General features: G+C 39.1%; 1 protein-coding gene across 3 annotated transcripts in view; it reads left to right on the top strand.

The window, feature by feature from the left end:
* The window catches only part of Chuk (component of inhibitor of nuclear factor kappa B kinase complex), a 39,074-nt gene that overhangs the window by 8,258 nt on the left and 14,522 nt on the right, over nt 1-16,294 (top strand). For all 3 annotated transcript variants that reach the window (XR_009378207.1, XM_059257636.1, XM_059257625.1), the window contains exons 5-14: nt 1,633-1,721; nt 2,821-2,910; nt 3,043-3,167; nt 3,349-3,456; nt 4,078-4,213; nt 9,777-9,971; nt 11,985-12,087; nt 12,784-12,907; nt 13,569-13,720; nt 16,191-16,252. Coding sequence is in view for 2 of the 3 variants with exons in the window: in XM_059257636.1 (XP_059113619.1) it covers nt 1,633-1,721; nt 2,821-2,910; nt 3,043-3,167; nt 3,349-3,456; nt 4,078-4,213; nt 9,777-9,971; nt 11,985-12,087; nt 12,784-12,907; nt 13,569-13,720; nt 16,191-16,252 (1,184 nt within the window). In the remaining variant the exon portion in view is untranslated. The remainder of the gene's footprint in view (nt 1-1,632; nt 1,722-2,820; nt 2,911-3,042; nt 3,168-3,348; nt 3,457-4,077; nt 4,214-9,776; nt 9,972-11,984; nt 12,088-12,783; nt 12,908-13,568; nt 13,721-16,190; nt 16,253-16,294) is intronic.

The following is a 16,294-nucleotide window of genomic DNA, read 5'->3' on the forward strand; positions in this document are numbered from 1 at the left end:
ACAGAGAAACACTGTTTCGGGGAAAAAAAAAAGAAAAGAAAAAAGAAAAAAAGAGAGAAAGAAAAATCCATTTCTAATGATGTTAGTTAAAAGTAATATATTTTTGGCATTTGTTTCTATTTGGGTGGGTTTTTTTGTTTTTGTTTTTGTTTTTGTTTTTGTTTTTTGGCTATGTATCTTTGTCTAATAGATGTTCCAATGAGAACAACAACAACAAAATGATATGAAATAGCAGTCATTTCATCCCCTCTCACACCTCCCCACAACACTCTCATAGTAGTTTTGTTTATAGTGGAGTTACATCTTTTGAGGGATAGGTCCTCAGGTTATCTTGGGATGAAATTCCCTTTTTTTTTTTTTTTTTTTTTCTTTTTTTCTTTTACTTTTTTTTTAGTTTTTCAAGACAGGGTCTCTCTATGTAGCTTTGCGCCTTTCCTGGAATTCACTCGGTAGCCCAGGCTGGCCTCGAACTCACAAAGATCCACCTGGCTCTGCCTCCTGAGTGCTGGGATTAAAGGCATGCGCCACCACCGCCCGGCCTGAAATTCTCTTTTTAATCAGAATTAATACTGAAAAATCCCTAAAGTAAGTAGATTTAGACCTTTGAGAAACCTCAAAAGCCAGACATGAGCTTCTGTGTGTGTGTCTGGTGTTGCTGTTCTTCCTAGTCACGGGCAGCAGAGGCTAGGGATGTGATTTAGGTTGGAGGAAAAGGCTATAGGGCTTACAGGGAGTTTCTCAAGAATTAATTGTTTCATTTGCTTTTAATGTTGATTTCAATAAATTAAATGGGTCTATATTGTAATTTTTCAGTGTTTATTTGATGTTACTGAACATTTGGTGAAGAAAACCTGAACTATTCTAATGTTGGTGATGCACTTTTGATGGATCATATTAATGTGTGTGGGTGTGTGGTGTTGTATGTGCAGTACGTGGATGTGATTGTTGGTGCACACTCACAGGAGCATGCATGTGGAGGCCAGAGCAGCATGTCAGGTGTTCTGTTTTTCTGCACTTGATTGTTTTGAGACAGGGTCTCTGACTCAACTCGAAGTTTAACATTTTAACTAGGCTGGCTGGCCAGGCAGCTCCTGAGATAGCCTCTCCCTCTCTCAACTCTGCTAGGGTTATTGTTACACACAGCCTTCCTTGCCTTTTTATGTGGGGGTGGGGATTTGGACTCAGGTCCTCATGCTTTCCAGAGCACTCACTTTTACCCACTGAGCCATCTCCAAGCCTCTGGACATACAAATTTGTGCATCAGTGTAGATCTGTGCAAAAAGTGAGGTAAAAACTGAACGTGGCTGGACATGGTGGCACCCACCTTTAATTCTAACACTTGGGAAGAGAGGCCGATGCATCTCTGTGAGTTCAAGACCAGTACGCCTATTAGTGAAACCCTGTCTAAAAAAAGCTTAGTGTGCTGGTGCATATCTGCAGTTCCAGCACTTGGGAGGTAGAATAGGAAGATTAGGAATTGGAGGTCATCCTCAGCTGCATAGGGAATTCATGCCAAACAGGCTACACGAGACCCTGTCTCACAAACACTAACAGTAAAAACAAACAAAATGTGAGATGATTTTCTAAACAATATTTTCTGTTACTTCATAATACACTTGAAATTTTATTTAGGATCTGGGATTCGATATTTGCATGAAAACAAAATTATACATCGAGATCTAAAACCTGAAAATATAGTTCTTCAAGATGTTGGTGGGAAGGTAAGTGAAACCTGAAGACTGTTTCATGCCTGTTGTTATAGTCTTCCTGATATATTAAGTCTTTAGAGATTTTAGTGTCCTTATTAGTTCTATATACACAGTACTGTATAAGTTTTCTATTGTGGTCCTCACTGTATTGAACTGTAGGGGCTTTTTACGTTTAGATTATTATTATTATTATTATTATTATTATTATTATTATTATTATTGTATTTTATATGTATGTGTACCGCATGTGCTGTGGAGGCACAAGAAGAGGCACCAGACTCCCTGGGACCAGGATTACAGATGTTGTGAGTCGCTATGTGGGTGCTTGGGATTGAACTCGGGTCCTCTGCAAAAACAACAGTGCTCCTAACTGCTTAACCAACTCTTCAGCCCCTCAACTAGTTTCAGGCTTAGATTTTGTCTTCTCTACAGAACAATGGCTCCTTAGAGACGCTTCTGTCTTGCTCATCTCTGGACTAGGAATGTTGATCTAATTGTGTAGGAACCTGCCAGAGGTGAATTAACTTGATTAAGATGATGTGGTTAGCCAGGCATATTACCTGACATCTGTAATCCCAGCTTTTGGGAGGTTGTGGCAGGGGGGTTGCTGTAAGTTTGATGCCAGCTTGGGTTACAGTGGAGACCCTGCCTCAAAAATTAACAGTAACAAAAAGATTAACACAACTAGTTAAATAGTGATCAGGCTATCAGACTTCACACTTTTGTATTGTTCCAGAGCCCAGGTTCTTTGCCATCTCTTTCAGTTTTATAAAAACATTATTGCCTTTCTTTTTTCCATTACATTTATTTTATTATTTTGTGTGCATGAGTGCATACCTGTGCTGTGACCTGTGTGCAGGTCATGGGAGAACTTTGTTCTTCTCCCGTGTGGTCCTGGGGATCAAATTCAGGTCATCCGGCTTGGTGACAGGTACCTTTATCAGCTGAGCCATTTCAATGGCTCACCTTTTTACTGTTTGCTGTGCTTAGGATTGAACCCTGACCCTATACATGCAATGGGAGCAATCTGTCACTAAGCTACACTCCCAACCTACCTCTCTTTTGCAAATTTTTCAACAATTTAATGTGTATTATGTCTTAATATTCACAGATAATGCATAAAATAATTGATTTGGGTTATGCCAAAGATGTTGATCAAGGAAGTCTCTGTACATCCTTCGTGGGAACATTACAGTATTTGGTGAGACAAAATTTCTTTGATTTGATTACTTAAAATTCTCATTGTTCTTTCTTAAGGCAATGACTATAGTAGTTCAAAACAGTAGTAGTCTTTTCTTTCAGTGTTGGCACTTAAAGTACTTTCTATTTTAAGGCCCCAGAGCTCTTTGAAAATAAGCCGTACACAGCCACTGTGGATTATTGGAGCTTTGGGACCATGGTGTTTGAATGTATTGCTGGATATAGGCCTTTTTTGCATCATCTGCAGCCGTTTACCTGGTAAGAAATGATGAGAACTTTGGCATAATTAGTGGTAATGGAAAAATTCAGTTGTTTCCTGTTCTCTTTCTATAGTGGTGAAACTGTCTTTTAACACAGAATTGAATAAAATTAAATGGCAAGAAACTTTGAGAGTATCTGTGAGAATCAAGTTATCAACTAAGGTGTCTTGTTTTTATAGGCATGAGAAGATTAAGAAGAAAGATCCAAAGTGTATATTTGCATGTGAAGAGATGACTGGAGAAGTTAGGTTTAGTAGCCATTTACCTCAACCAAACAACCTTTGTAGGTAAGTGTGGAAGGTCAGGCAGTTTTGAGAATAGTTAGTTACCTGTTTCAAGTAGCATTATCCAGTAGACCTTTGCCTGAGGATGAAAGTGTTGTCTGTCTGTCACGTGAGACTGAGCATGTGAAAGGTAGTTAGGGGTGGAGATGGCTCAGTGGTACAGTGCTCGCTTAGCATGCTTGTTGGCTTTGCTTCCCAATGCTGCCTGGGCTGGAGAGGAGAGTGGTTAGTGTTATAGAGGAACTCAATTTTAAATGAGTCGTAAATATAAATAACACCGTGATTAGTGATTATCCTATTGGGTAGCACAGACGTTGTGGAACTGAGAACCATTGCCAATCAATGGATTGCCTTAGATGCTAAAAAAGTCCAAAGAATGAAGAAGTAAGTGGCTTTCCTGAAGATTGGAGGTAGACTCATTTTTTGGATTTGCCAGTCATAAAGTGACATGGGGATTTGGGACCGTTTTTATGAAGAAATCTTGTTCCTTGTCATTACATGAATTATTTGAAAGTAAGATATAAATGGTACTGATAAGTCATGGGCAAGGAAATGGGCAACCTGTGAAGTTCCCTGTTTAATTGGAACATAATGGTATTCACACAGTTTTTGTTCATTTTTTAGTTTAATTGTAGAGCCCATGGAAAGCTGGCTACAATTGATGCTGAATTGGGACCCACAGCAGAGAGGGGGACCTATTGATCTTACTTTGAAGCAGCCAAGATGTTTTGTATTAATGGATCACATTCTCAACTTAAAGGTCAGTTTTCACGGGGTGCGTTTTAGAATACCCGCATTGGCCCTAACAGGTTGAAAATGAGCATGAATTTTACTTTAGCAATCTTTTCCTGGTGTCCATTAAAAATGAACATTATATCCTTAGAGTGGATACTTTATTTCTTTAGCTAGGTTTTTCAGGTGTCTTCGTATGGTCTAGCCTGCTCAAGTGTTTTAGGATTTCCCTGTACTACATCCATTGGTGCCATTACCGCATCTCTCATTTAGATTGAATTGTACTGGGTTGGGCTTGGTGAGGAAGGCTCCCACGTGGCTCATGTCTGTACTCTGCTGCTGAAAGGCCAGCTTTCAGCAGGTCAGAGAAACTGCAAAGGAGGTGTGGTGTCAGCAGAACTGCATACACACACGGGAGACTTTTTTCTGAGGGCCAAAACTTAATTCTTCACTTTACTTTTCTCTCTGCTGGTTGTTCTTACTCTGTTCTGTTCTTTTATGGTGGTGTTTTCCTTCTACATCTTCCTTGGTGCTTTTCTTCTACTATTCTTACTTTTCTCTTACCCCTTTTATACCTCCTGAGACAAAGATTTCTATGAAAGAAAAGATTACCTCACAACCACAAGTTACATATTTTCCAAAAACAAATTAAAATCTTTACACAGAAAGAAATAAAATTATGATCACAAGTTACATGTTTTTCTTAGAAGCCCACAAGTAGTTAAAAAACATTTTATTTGTATTAATTTTCCCACCATAACATCTTCACCCGAAAGCAGTGATTCTTTTATAATTGATTAACAAGGTTTTAAGCAAGCCCAGTCTGTTTGAGCCAGTTCCTTTGCACTGGCAGGCAGCTGTCTGTGGTTTCGGTGTAGCAGATTCCTGTCCTATTTCTACTCTACAGAACCTTAACCAAGTGCTCTTCTAGGTAACCATCTGCTTTTCTTTGCACACAGTAGGATCATTTAATTTCCTTTTACAACTTTGTTTTTTCAAGATGCATACTGGGGCCTGTGATTAGTTCTGTAAGCTACATGACCAAGGAACTCAGACCTAACCTTGGATGTAGGGACATAATTGTTCTTTTTAGTCATCAGCCTGTTTTTCCACAGGCAGAATTCATGAGTCTATAATGTATGAAACGTCTTTGTTCTTATTTTCCATCTTCTGCAAATCTCACATCTACCAAAGGGGAAGGTGACTTTTAGCTTGTTTTGTATTCTTATTGGAGTAATTGGCAGAATAACCTAAACCATTTCCTTAATCATCTTTACTAACTGTCCTAACCACCTGTATCTTTTAGGCAAACTCAGAAAGTCCAATTAAATCATAGATCTAACTAATCATCATTGCTTGTGTAAAAATCATCTTCATTATGATCCACAAGTAAATTCCCCAGTGAGAGCTGGGCAGTGGTGGTGAACACCTTTAATCCCAGCACTCGGGAGGCAGAGCCAGGTGGATCTCTGTGAGTTCAAGGCCAGCCTGGTCTACAGAGTGAGTTCCAGGAAAAGTGTAAAGCTACACAGAGAAACCCTGTCTTGAAAAACCAAAAAAAAAAAAAAAAAAAAAAAAAATCCCCAGTGAGGAGTGGGATTTTCCCAAGGAACAGTCACACTGTACTAGATGCAATGGGTCCTTTCACGTAGTAGTCGCACCATGCCGACTGCAGCAGCAGCAGGAAGCACGGCAGAAGCAGGGGCATCCTGGAGACAGTCCTCCCGGGGCTTTGCCTCCTCTCCAGGATGCACCCATCATGACCTGGTTATCCTCTGGGCTGTAGTCCATAAGTTCCATTACTAACTGCAGCTTGAGCCCCTGACATGGCCGCCGGTAATGCTTTCTCATCATCCTACAGTTAATGCAACGTGAACTTCTTGTCTTCTGAGAAGGCGTTTTTACTTCTATGTCCAAGAAACTAACACATTTCCTTTTGCTTGCCAAGTTACATTTAAACTGATCGGCTTGTAACCAGCACGACGTGCCTCATACCTGTTCTCTCAACCTCTCCCTCCTCAATCAGGGCCATACAATTAGTCACGTAATATTTTCTGTGTTCTCTAAGATTTCTCATCTCTTGTTTACAGCTCTCTTCTTAGATTCTCTTCCTCAATGCTGTGTTTGTATTATTATTAGTTGCATATGCTGGCATTCAGGACTGAGAGGGCATGTATCAGTTCTCGGTACATATTTATTGATGTGAATGGGAGGTATAGATAGTTCTGTTATTTCCATATGCCTGGAAACAGCTCCGTCAGCATTGCTTTCCTACTGACAGTACAGCAGAGCTGCTTAAACTTTTAACACTTTTTGTCTGAGAAATGTTTTCCTGGCTAGAGAATATAGGTATACACAATACATGTGAACTCAGACATGTACTCATAAAGAATTTTATGTTAAAACAGTTCTTTGATATGTATATATAATTTTATCGTTTATTAAAGATTAAAGAAAATTTGCATATTAATGAGATGGATTTGCTTATTTTACATAAAAAATTGAATCTTGATTGGATGGACAGAGAACTTCATCAACAATTTCTGTTGATTGATGCTTTGGTTTCATAGTCATTGTTGAGAATGCTTCTTCGCATAAATATTCAGTACAAAGGGGCAGAAGTAATTGATGAACATTGCAGAAATTGGAAATTCTGTTCTAATCCCAAACCAAAATTCATTTAATAGTTTTTAAAATCAAATTGAAACAGCAATTTAAAAAAATGATACGGTCTGTAGTAAATACAATCTAAAGATACATTAATTCAATACTTACTTGCTGAGGGATAATGGTAGAAAATGTTAAAAAGTTTTGTTTTCTGTAATTAAACCATTATGCTTTTGTATAAGAAGATGATATGTACAGTAAAAGATGCTGCAGTCCATTTGCATGCAGCCACCTAAGATCTCAGATGAGATATTTCAGGAAGCATTCATTGGCTTCATGTTCAGGGAGGGCAGGCGCAGTGCAAACTGCGCATTGTTATATTCAGATGCAAGGCTCCAGTGAAGTCATGCGCTGATGGGAACTGCCAAGAAGGCTTCGGAGTGGTTATACATTTGATTTTGGATTAACAGTTGTGCATTCAGAAACCTTTTATGGTGCCAAATTCTCCATGACCTGGACATTCAGCTCTGTGCTCCTATATGGGATTTAAGGAGCTAAGATCCATAGTCAGGCTTTAAAATCAGATTGAGAACTTATAAATGTGTAGAGACGAATGACATGCCCTATTCAGTAGGATTTTGAGGGCATATTGATACTATTCTTAACTGACTCTGAAAAGATCTGGCTTCTTTTTTATTTTTGTTTTCCAAATCATTTCTCTGTGTAGCCCAGGCTGTCCTGGAACTGTAGACCAGCTCATCTGAACTCAGAGATCCGCCTGCTTTTGCTTCCCGAGTGCTAGGATTTGCAGGCATACATCACCGCACCTGGCCTGATACTGGCTTCTTGATTTGGTTTTCTTGTATTGTGCCAAAGAAAAATCATTCCTTGGTGTGTACACATTACAGGGCTTGGTGAGCCTCTTAGTTCTGTGTTGTCTCTAAAAATATTTGGTTCTACATAACTGATCTACTCAACTTATAGTAATTGTAACATTATCCCTGCTTTTTAAAATAATTATTTTTAGACTTACGTATTTTATTTGATGTGTATGAGTGTTTTGCTCAGATGTCTGTGCAACATCTGCGTGGTGCCTAGTACTCATCATCTTCTCTAGTCTGAAGGGATCTGAGTCCATCTCATGTTATTTGTGATTCATAAACTTACAGTTTGCAACACCACTGTTTACCTGTCAGTGAACCTGAGCGAGTATTTACCTTCTCTTTATTTTGAGTAAATTGATATTTCTCAAAGCATCAATCTTAGAGGTTGTGCAGAATAAGGAAACTGGAGTACTGTTTGTAAAACTTGGGAGGATTTAAGTTTAATTTCCTTGGCTGGAATTAGGACTGGATTTTATAGAATTGGAGTTAATAGGGGAAAGAGAAGAATAGGAGATTTCTAGGCGGGGGATACAATGAACAAAACACAGAAGCATGAACTATAAAACACTTGAGTGTTAATGGACATTTTCCTAAGGTATCTTGAGATACAATGTACCAGGAAGACATGCTGTCTTATTTCATAGCAACAAAATAGTTGTTGAAATATTTTTCTTTAAGAAAACATTTCAGAGAGTCTAAGTAGATAAGCATTTTCCCAACTATTATGAAAAGCTTAAAGATAAAAATAATGGCAAAACAGAAGTATTTAATTATTCTTCAGTGCTGGAGAGATAGCTCAGCTGTTGAGGATATGTATTGCTCTTACAGAGGACCCAAGTTCAGTTCCCAGCATCCACATTGGACAGCTCACAAACCACCCATAACTGTAGATGCATGGGATCTGAAGCTCTCTTCTAGCCCGAGTGCACTCGCACATGCTCACATTCTTAGGCACTCTCTTCAACCATGCACATGTGCACGCACACATACACACACACACACACACACACACACACACACACACACACACACACAGAGAGAGAGAGAGAGAGAGAGAGAGAGAGCGCTTTTTTTCTGTTACCATTAATTATGCCAGAATTTCTCATCCATTTCTTTGACTGAGCCTGTAAGTGAGTATGAGACTGTCCTTTTTGTCTTTGGGCCCTTAGGCAGACTACAGTTTTAGGGTTTGGTTGCTTTGGGAGAATAATAATGCTTATTTCTGTTGAAAGAGAAGCCCATCGTTTCTGTCAGATGATTGTTTTGAGGCAACACGAGGTAGTTAAGAGTTCAGATCCTAGCCGGGCGGTGGTGGCGCACGCCTTTAATCCCAGCACTCGGGAGGCAGAGCCAGGCGGATCTCTGTGAGTTCGAGGCCAGCCTGGGCTACCAAGTGAGTTCCAGGAAAGGCGCAAAGCTACACAGAGAAACCCTGTCTCGAAAAACCAAAAAAAAAAAAAAAAAAAGAGTTCAGATCCACGCTCTACCACTTATCAGCTGTGTGGTCCCTAACAAAATTTTCACCTTAGAAGCCTCATTTCTCCTTCTTTTAAAAGGGGGATTAGAAGATGTAAGTATTGGGGGTGCTGTGTGAAAGTGCTTTACTCTGGTTGGCATTTAGGAGAAACTTGATAAAAATCTGTAATAATGTTAAGTAACTTTTTTAAGCTAACATTTCTATTTCTTGATTTTGTGCATCCTTAGAACTTGGGGATTTTATTAGATAAAACTAATATCTGGTTGGGCATGGTGGCGCACACCTTTAATCCCAGCACTGGAAGGCAGAGGCAGGTGCATGCTCTACATAATAAGTTCCAGGACAGTAAAACAAACAAAAAACCCACAAACCAAACCTTATATATTTAGAAAAACAAATTCAAGTCTTTGTCTTGTAAAATGTCATTTTTGTAATTAAAGAAGATTTTATTACTTTGGAGGAGTAAACCTTATTTAGTACAGAAGTAATGCCTGTTGCTTAGATTCTCCCTTTAGTATCTTTTACAGAATTTTATTTATTTGTTTATGTAATAAACAATTTTATTTTATTTATTTGTTTATGTAATAAATGGTAAATAAACACTTTTTTTCTTACTTATACAGATAGTGCACATCCTAAATATGACTTCTGCAAAAATCATTTCTTTTCTGTTACCATGTGATGAAAGTTTTCATTCACTGCAGTCTCGTATTGAGCGTGAAACGGGAATAAGTACCGGTTCTCAAGAACTTCTGTCAGAGACAGGAATTTCTCTGGATCCTCGGAAACCAGCCTCTCAGTGTGTTCTAGATGGAGTTGTAAGAGATTTTTTGTGGGGGTGAGGGAGGGCTGTGGATCAGGGTCTTGCTGTATAGCCCATAATGGCCTCTAACTCACAGTCTTCTTGCCGAAGGGAGCTGGAACCACAGGCCTGAGCTTCCTGCACAGGTTTTTGTTTTGTTTTCAGTTGACTGACATTTGTACTTATTTGTGGAGCACTGTATAGTAATTCAATACATGTGTACACTGTGCAGTGATTAAACTGAGCTAAGCATTTCATCCCCCTGACTGTTACCATTTCTGTGTGTTAGAACTTGCAAACTCTTTTCCTTTACTTATATTCAAATATATAACTCTTCTATAGACTGTAGTTACTCTGCTATGCTGTAGAAACTGTGGCTAAAAATTTAGATGCACACATACACAGTTGGGTATAGTGGTGCATACCTTTAATCCCAGCATTTGTGAGTTCCAAGACTAGTCTGGTCTACATAGTGAGTTCAAGGCCAGCCAGGGCTATGTAGAGAGACCCTGTCTCAAAAAAAAATTTCTTATAACCTTTCATTTTCTTTCTTCTTATAGATGCATATATTGCATGCCATATAATTTACTCATTCAAATTAATTCATCAACTTTACAAAAATAAATTTTAATCAGTATAAACTATTTCTATTCCTCATGTCCGTTAACTCTTACATTTCCATTCTACCCATCCCATTAATCTACTTTCGATCTCTGTAGATTTGCATGCATGTATGTGTATAGCTATGTGTTTGTGTAGGTGCATATGTTTATGAGGATGTATATGGACATAGGTGCCTATGGAGGCCAAAGGTCAACCTCAGTCACCATTCCTTGTTAATAATCATCTTCTTTGTTTTGAGAAAGTCTCTCTCATTGACCTAGAACTTATTGATTAGGCTAAGCTGGTGGAATCATGAGACGCAACTGTTTTTTTTTAAACGTGGGTTCTGGAGATTGGCCTCAGGTCTCCATGCTTGTATAACAAGTGTTTACTGATAAACTGTTTCCCCAACTCTAGCAGTATGTTTTTAGTGTTATCAGTGTTACAGGGTATGTAAACACTTTGTTTCATTCTTGTTGGGCCTTTTGAGAAAGAGTCTTGCTGTGTAGCCAAGGCTGGCCCCTCACCCTTCCCTGTGTTTTGATTACTCTGGTACCTAATCTTTTCCTTTTGGTAACCACAGAGTGTTTCATTCACTGATATGACCTTTTGTATTTGTTCTTTTGGCTTTTAGTTGCTAAAACTAGAAAAACTTTATTGTTTTCTCTTTTTCCTAACTTTTTAAGTTAGCAGACAAAATGATGGGTTTTGTTATGGCATTTTAAAAAAAAATTTATTTATTATGTATATACATGCCAGAAGAGGGCACCAGATCTCATTATAGATGGTTGTGAGCTACCATGAGGTTGCTGGGAATTGAGCTCAGGTCCTCTGGAAGAACAGCCAGTGCTCTTAACCTCTGAGCCATCTCTCCAGCCCATTATGTCATTTTTTTTTTTAAAGATTTATTTATTTATTATGTATACAGCATGTATCCCTGCAGGCCAGAAGAGGGCACCAGATCTCATTACAGATGGTTGTGAGCCACCATGTGGTTGCTGGGAATTGAACTCAGGACCTCTGGAAGAGCAGTTAGTGCTCTTAACCTCTGAGCCATCTCTCCAGCCCCCATTATGGCATTTTTATGCATGTGTATTCACCATAGTATTTCTTATTCCTCCCTCATCCATCTTGCCCTTCTTTTGTTGGTCTTCCTATCCCCAAACAGTCCTCCTGCTTCCTTGTCACACGAACCCCATTATCCTCTTTCCACACCTGCTGTATTTATCCTTTTGGGTCCGGTGGTCACTTTTCACTTTGGCCCGATATATTTTTTTACTAACCCTTAGGCCTCATGTCTATAAATTATATGCGAATGCACATTGATTTGTTCATTGCATTTCAAAGAAGGAAATCTGGCGTGTAAGTAATTGTAAAATCTAGAGTTTTCAAGAATCTTTTCATTTTAATTGTTTCTTTTTTTCAGAGAGGCTGTGATAGCTACATGGTTTATTTGTTTGATAAAAGTAAGACTGTATATGAAGGACCATTTGCATCCAGAAGTTTATCTGATTGTGTAAATTATATTGGTAAGTAAAGTCCAGCTAGTTGGCTGAACTTTAATCTTGAAATTACATGATTAGTAAATATGATCTTTTAGTGTTTTGTTCCGTGTCTCCTGGTTGAGGTGTCTGTATGTGGTGGTAATGGATTTGGTGTAGTATGAAGGTGTATAGGTGGACTTTCAATTACCACCAGACCCTTCGCTTGGCACAGGCTTCCCTTCCTGAGCCCAAGAGAGGAGAATGGGGCCCCTGTGGTCAAACCTGCTTTTTAGTTGTCCTTCATTATGTGCGCTCAGACATGTCCACACCGCTTAGCTTTAGTTGTCCTTTGTTATGTGCGCTCAGACATGTCCACACCGCTTACCTGCAGATTTGATGAAGCTGAGCTGGTTCAGGAGATGGTAGATACTTTTCAGGAGTGGAATAGACTGGTGGACTATGGAGGAGATGGAATTTGATCCAAAGCTTGAAAGAAAAATAGAATTTGGATTAGCAAAGAGGAAAGGAAACTTCTTGGCTGGAGAGAAGCAAATACAGGATTAATCTCAAGCTCTATGAGGGAAGTGGTTATATCATTCACACACACAGCCCTCTATCTAGAGCCAGGCAGTAGATCCTTTCTAACATCTATGGGAATAGTGTTTGGAAAGGAAGTAACCAAGAATGAACCATAATGTCTTTGAAAGGAGCTTACCTCCCTTATTACCATTTTGCTTATAGTTCAAGACAGCAAGATACAGCTTCCAGTTATACAGCTGCGGAAAGTGTGGGCTGAAGCAGTGCACTATGTGTCTGGGCTAAAGGAGGACTACAGCAGACTCTTTCAGGGCCAGAGAGCAGCCATGTAAGTGGGCTCTGTGGTTTAAGATACGTGTATCATGTACTCAAGAAGTATTCTTGCCAGTTTTCATTGAGCAGGACTGGGGACAAGGCTAAAATATTGAGCATTTTTTAATAATGTGTTTATGTGCATGTGAATGGATGCACACGTGGAAACCAGAGGTTGATGTTGGCTATCTTTCCCTTATTGTTTTCCCACCTAATTTTTGAGGCAAGATCTCTTCTTACTAAACCTGGAGCTCACTGTTTCAGCTAGACTGAATGGCCCATGCGCTCCTAGGAGCTGCCTGTTTCCTCATGCCGCTGCGCACTGATGTGACAAGCAAACACTGCCATGTACTAAATTGAGGTCCTCGGCATGCAAGGAAGCACTTTGCCCACTGGACCATCACCCTGACTCCACTGAAATGCAGTGTTCTGACCAGACTCAGATTTCTTATTAATGATCTAAAATCATTCGGCTACAATGACTTGAAAATAGTAGTTCCTGAGTGCCTTAGTAGAAGATTGCTTATCACAGACATCACAGGCAGGAAGCAGGTCAGCTGTTTTTCCTGACTTGATAATAGAAACTTAGGTTTTGGAGTTTGGATATTGTATGTTTGCAAATTGTTATTCAATGTTTCTGAATGTTGATAATTTTGTTTTGTTTTGCTATGGCTTAGGTTAAGTCTTCTTAGATATAATGCTAACTTGACAAAAATGAAGAATACTTTGATCTCAGCATCACAGCAACTCAAAGCTAAATTGGAGTTTTTTCACAAAAGCATTCAGCTTGACTTGGAGAGATATAGTGAGCAGATGACTTATGGGATATGTAAGTGTCTGGCTATAATGTATTTGTAAGGAATGTCTAGTCTCTCGAAATCATCTGCTCTTTATCTTGTTGACACATTCACACCAGAACAACACACTAGATAACTTAAGTTGTCAAACCATTTTTGTATTTAGGGTTAGTTAGCTGTTTTAATCCCTTAGTTGAGCAGCTTATTTTAAAATTATAATAAAATTACTTAACTCTAGAAAAGCTAAATAATACAGAAGTGACTTAAGACTCTGAATTTCAAGTCTTATTTTAAAAATGCATACAGAGTCTGTACTGAGATGACTTCTCAGCCAGTGCTGTGTACTGAAGTGTCTGCTTCCCCCAGCCTGTATGTTGAATTCCTGATCCCTAAGATCATGGGGAGAATTGGGAAATGATTATGTCATGGTGGAACCTAAGGCCTGAGTCAGATTCTCCCACCCTTTCTGCCATAAGGGACACAGAAGGCAGCCATCTAGGAACCAGAACTTGATCTTGGATTTCTCAGATTTCAAAACTGTGAGATAAATTCCCATTGTTTATTTGCCACCTAGAGTGTAATGGTTTTTGTGTCTGATTTTGTTCTTGCAGCGTAGCAACTCAAGTGGAATAACACAGCCAGGGGATTTGTAAAAAGTCTTTTTGTAAAAAAAACTCAGATAATCCCAAGATTATGGTTTTTTCCTTATCCATCTGCTGTGGAGTTCTAGCTACTGTTTTCTTACTGTGCCGTCTCCTGACTCCAACCTTATCTGCCTTTAGATGTGCTCAGGATTTGTAAAGAGTTAAAATTCAAATAAACTGAATTGTTTACTCCATGAGACATATCTTTTTAAGGAAGTAGATACTGTTTATATATGTACTTGAAAACGGTATGGATATCTCAGAATAAGTGATCAGAGTGTCCAGTTAGTGAATATGTTTGCTCTCTAGTGCTATTTCTGTGTTGGCATACTATAGGCATTCTGACGAATGATAAACCCTATTATTTCATTGAAGCATCTTTGACTTGTCAGAGGCATACTATACAGTTGTTAACACGGTGAAATAGATCTAGATGTGATGATAGTAAAATATCAGTGGAGTGTTTGACAGTGACTGTCACTGTTCTAGTACTATAAAGAGACACCATGAACAAGGCAACTTAAAAAAAAATATTTAATTGGGGGTTTGTTTACAGTTTCAGAGGGTGAATCCATGACCATCATGGTAGGAAGCATGGTGACTGGCAGGCTGGCGGGCAGGCATGGCTCCAGAGCAGTAGCTGAGTGCTTACATTTGATCCATAGGCAGGAGGCAGAGAGAAAACACGACTGGACCTGGCGTGGACCTTTGAAACCTCAAAGTCCACTCCCACTGACAATTCTTCAAAAAAGGCCACACCCACACCTTCTAATCCTTCCTAAACAGTCCCAACTGGGAACCAAACATTCAGATATATGAGCCTTTGGGGGCCATTCTCATTTAAATCCCATAGAGATACTAAGTTGTGGGGAAAAACATGTATAGACTGTCTTATTTATAAGAGAATAGAGACTATTTCTTCTAACAGTTACATTAGTGAGAACACTTGGAGTAGAGGGAAGAGTCTTTTCTTTTTATATACTTTTATAGTTTTTATTTGTTTATTTTTACAGTACTGAGGATTGAACCTTGACCCTAATATTGTTGGTTTGTTTTTTGTTTTTTATACAAGGTCTCATTTTGTAGCCCTGGCTGGCCTGGAACATAATCCTTATGTAGACCAGGCCGGCCTTGAACTTTCAGAGATCTGTCTGCTTATGCTTCTCAAGTGCTGGAATTAAATGTGTGCACAACCACATGCAGCCAAACTCGGAGCCTTGTGTATGCTAGGCAAGTCTACCACTGAGCTACATCCCACATTTAACTTTTCTGAAACATGTTTATGTATTACTTAAAGATAATTTTTTTCAGATAAAAAACTATATACTACTCTCCTAGAACGCTGTGGCTTAAAACAGCATAGATGTAAAAACTCAGATTTTTCAAGGCTAAAATCCAAAATCAAGGTGCTGGCAGAGCTGTGATTCCTCTGAAACCTGCAAAAAAGATTCCTTCCTAGCTTTCTGGGATTATCAGCCGTGCTTGGTGTTCTCTTGCTTATAGCTTTAGTTGTCACCTTGCATTCTCCTTTTGTGTTTCTGTGTACCCCTCTTCCCCAAGTCTGTTCTCTGAGGGCACTGGGAGAGAGTCACACTGCGGTAAGGGCCTGGCTTAGTTCCGTGTGAGCATAGACACAGGTGATAAGCTCTGTAAATGACCCTGTCTCCAGTGAGCTCACCTTCTAAGGCATCGGGGCTTAGGAGTACAGCATATCCATTTGGGAGACACACTTCAACCCATTATGTGGCTTTGATACTGATACAGCAAGGAAATAGCCAGGCTAGTGTTTACAAGACACAGTTGTTTCAGAAAAAACCAATTTAGACTTGATGTTTCTTTTTCTTTTCTTTTTTTTAAGCATCAGAAAAAATGCTGAAAGCATGGAAAGAAATGGAAGAAAAGGCCATTCACTATGCTGAGGTAAAGTCATTGATCTCACCCTGTGTACTTAATGTCTCCATT

This window comes from Peromyscus eremicus, chromosome 1, assembly GCF_949786415.1.
Source record: "Peromyscus eremicus chromosome 1, PerEre_H2_v1, whole genome shotgun sequence".
Classification (NCBI taxonomy): Eukaryota; Metazoa; Chordata; class Mammalia; order Rodentia; family Cricetidae; genus Peromyscus; species Peromyscus eremicus.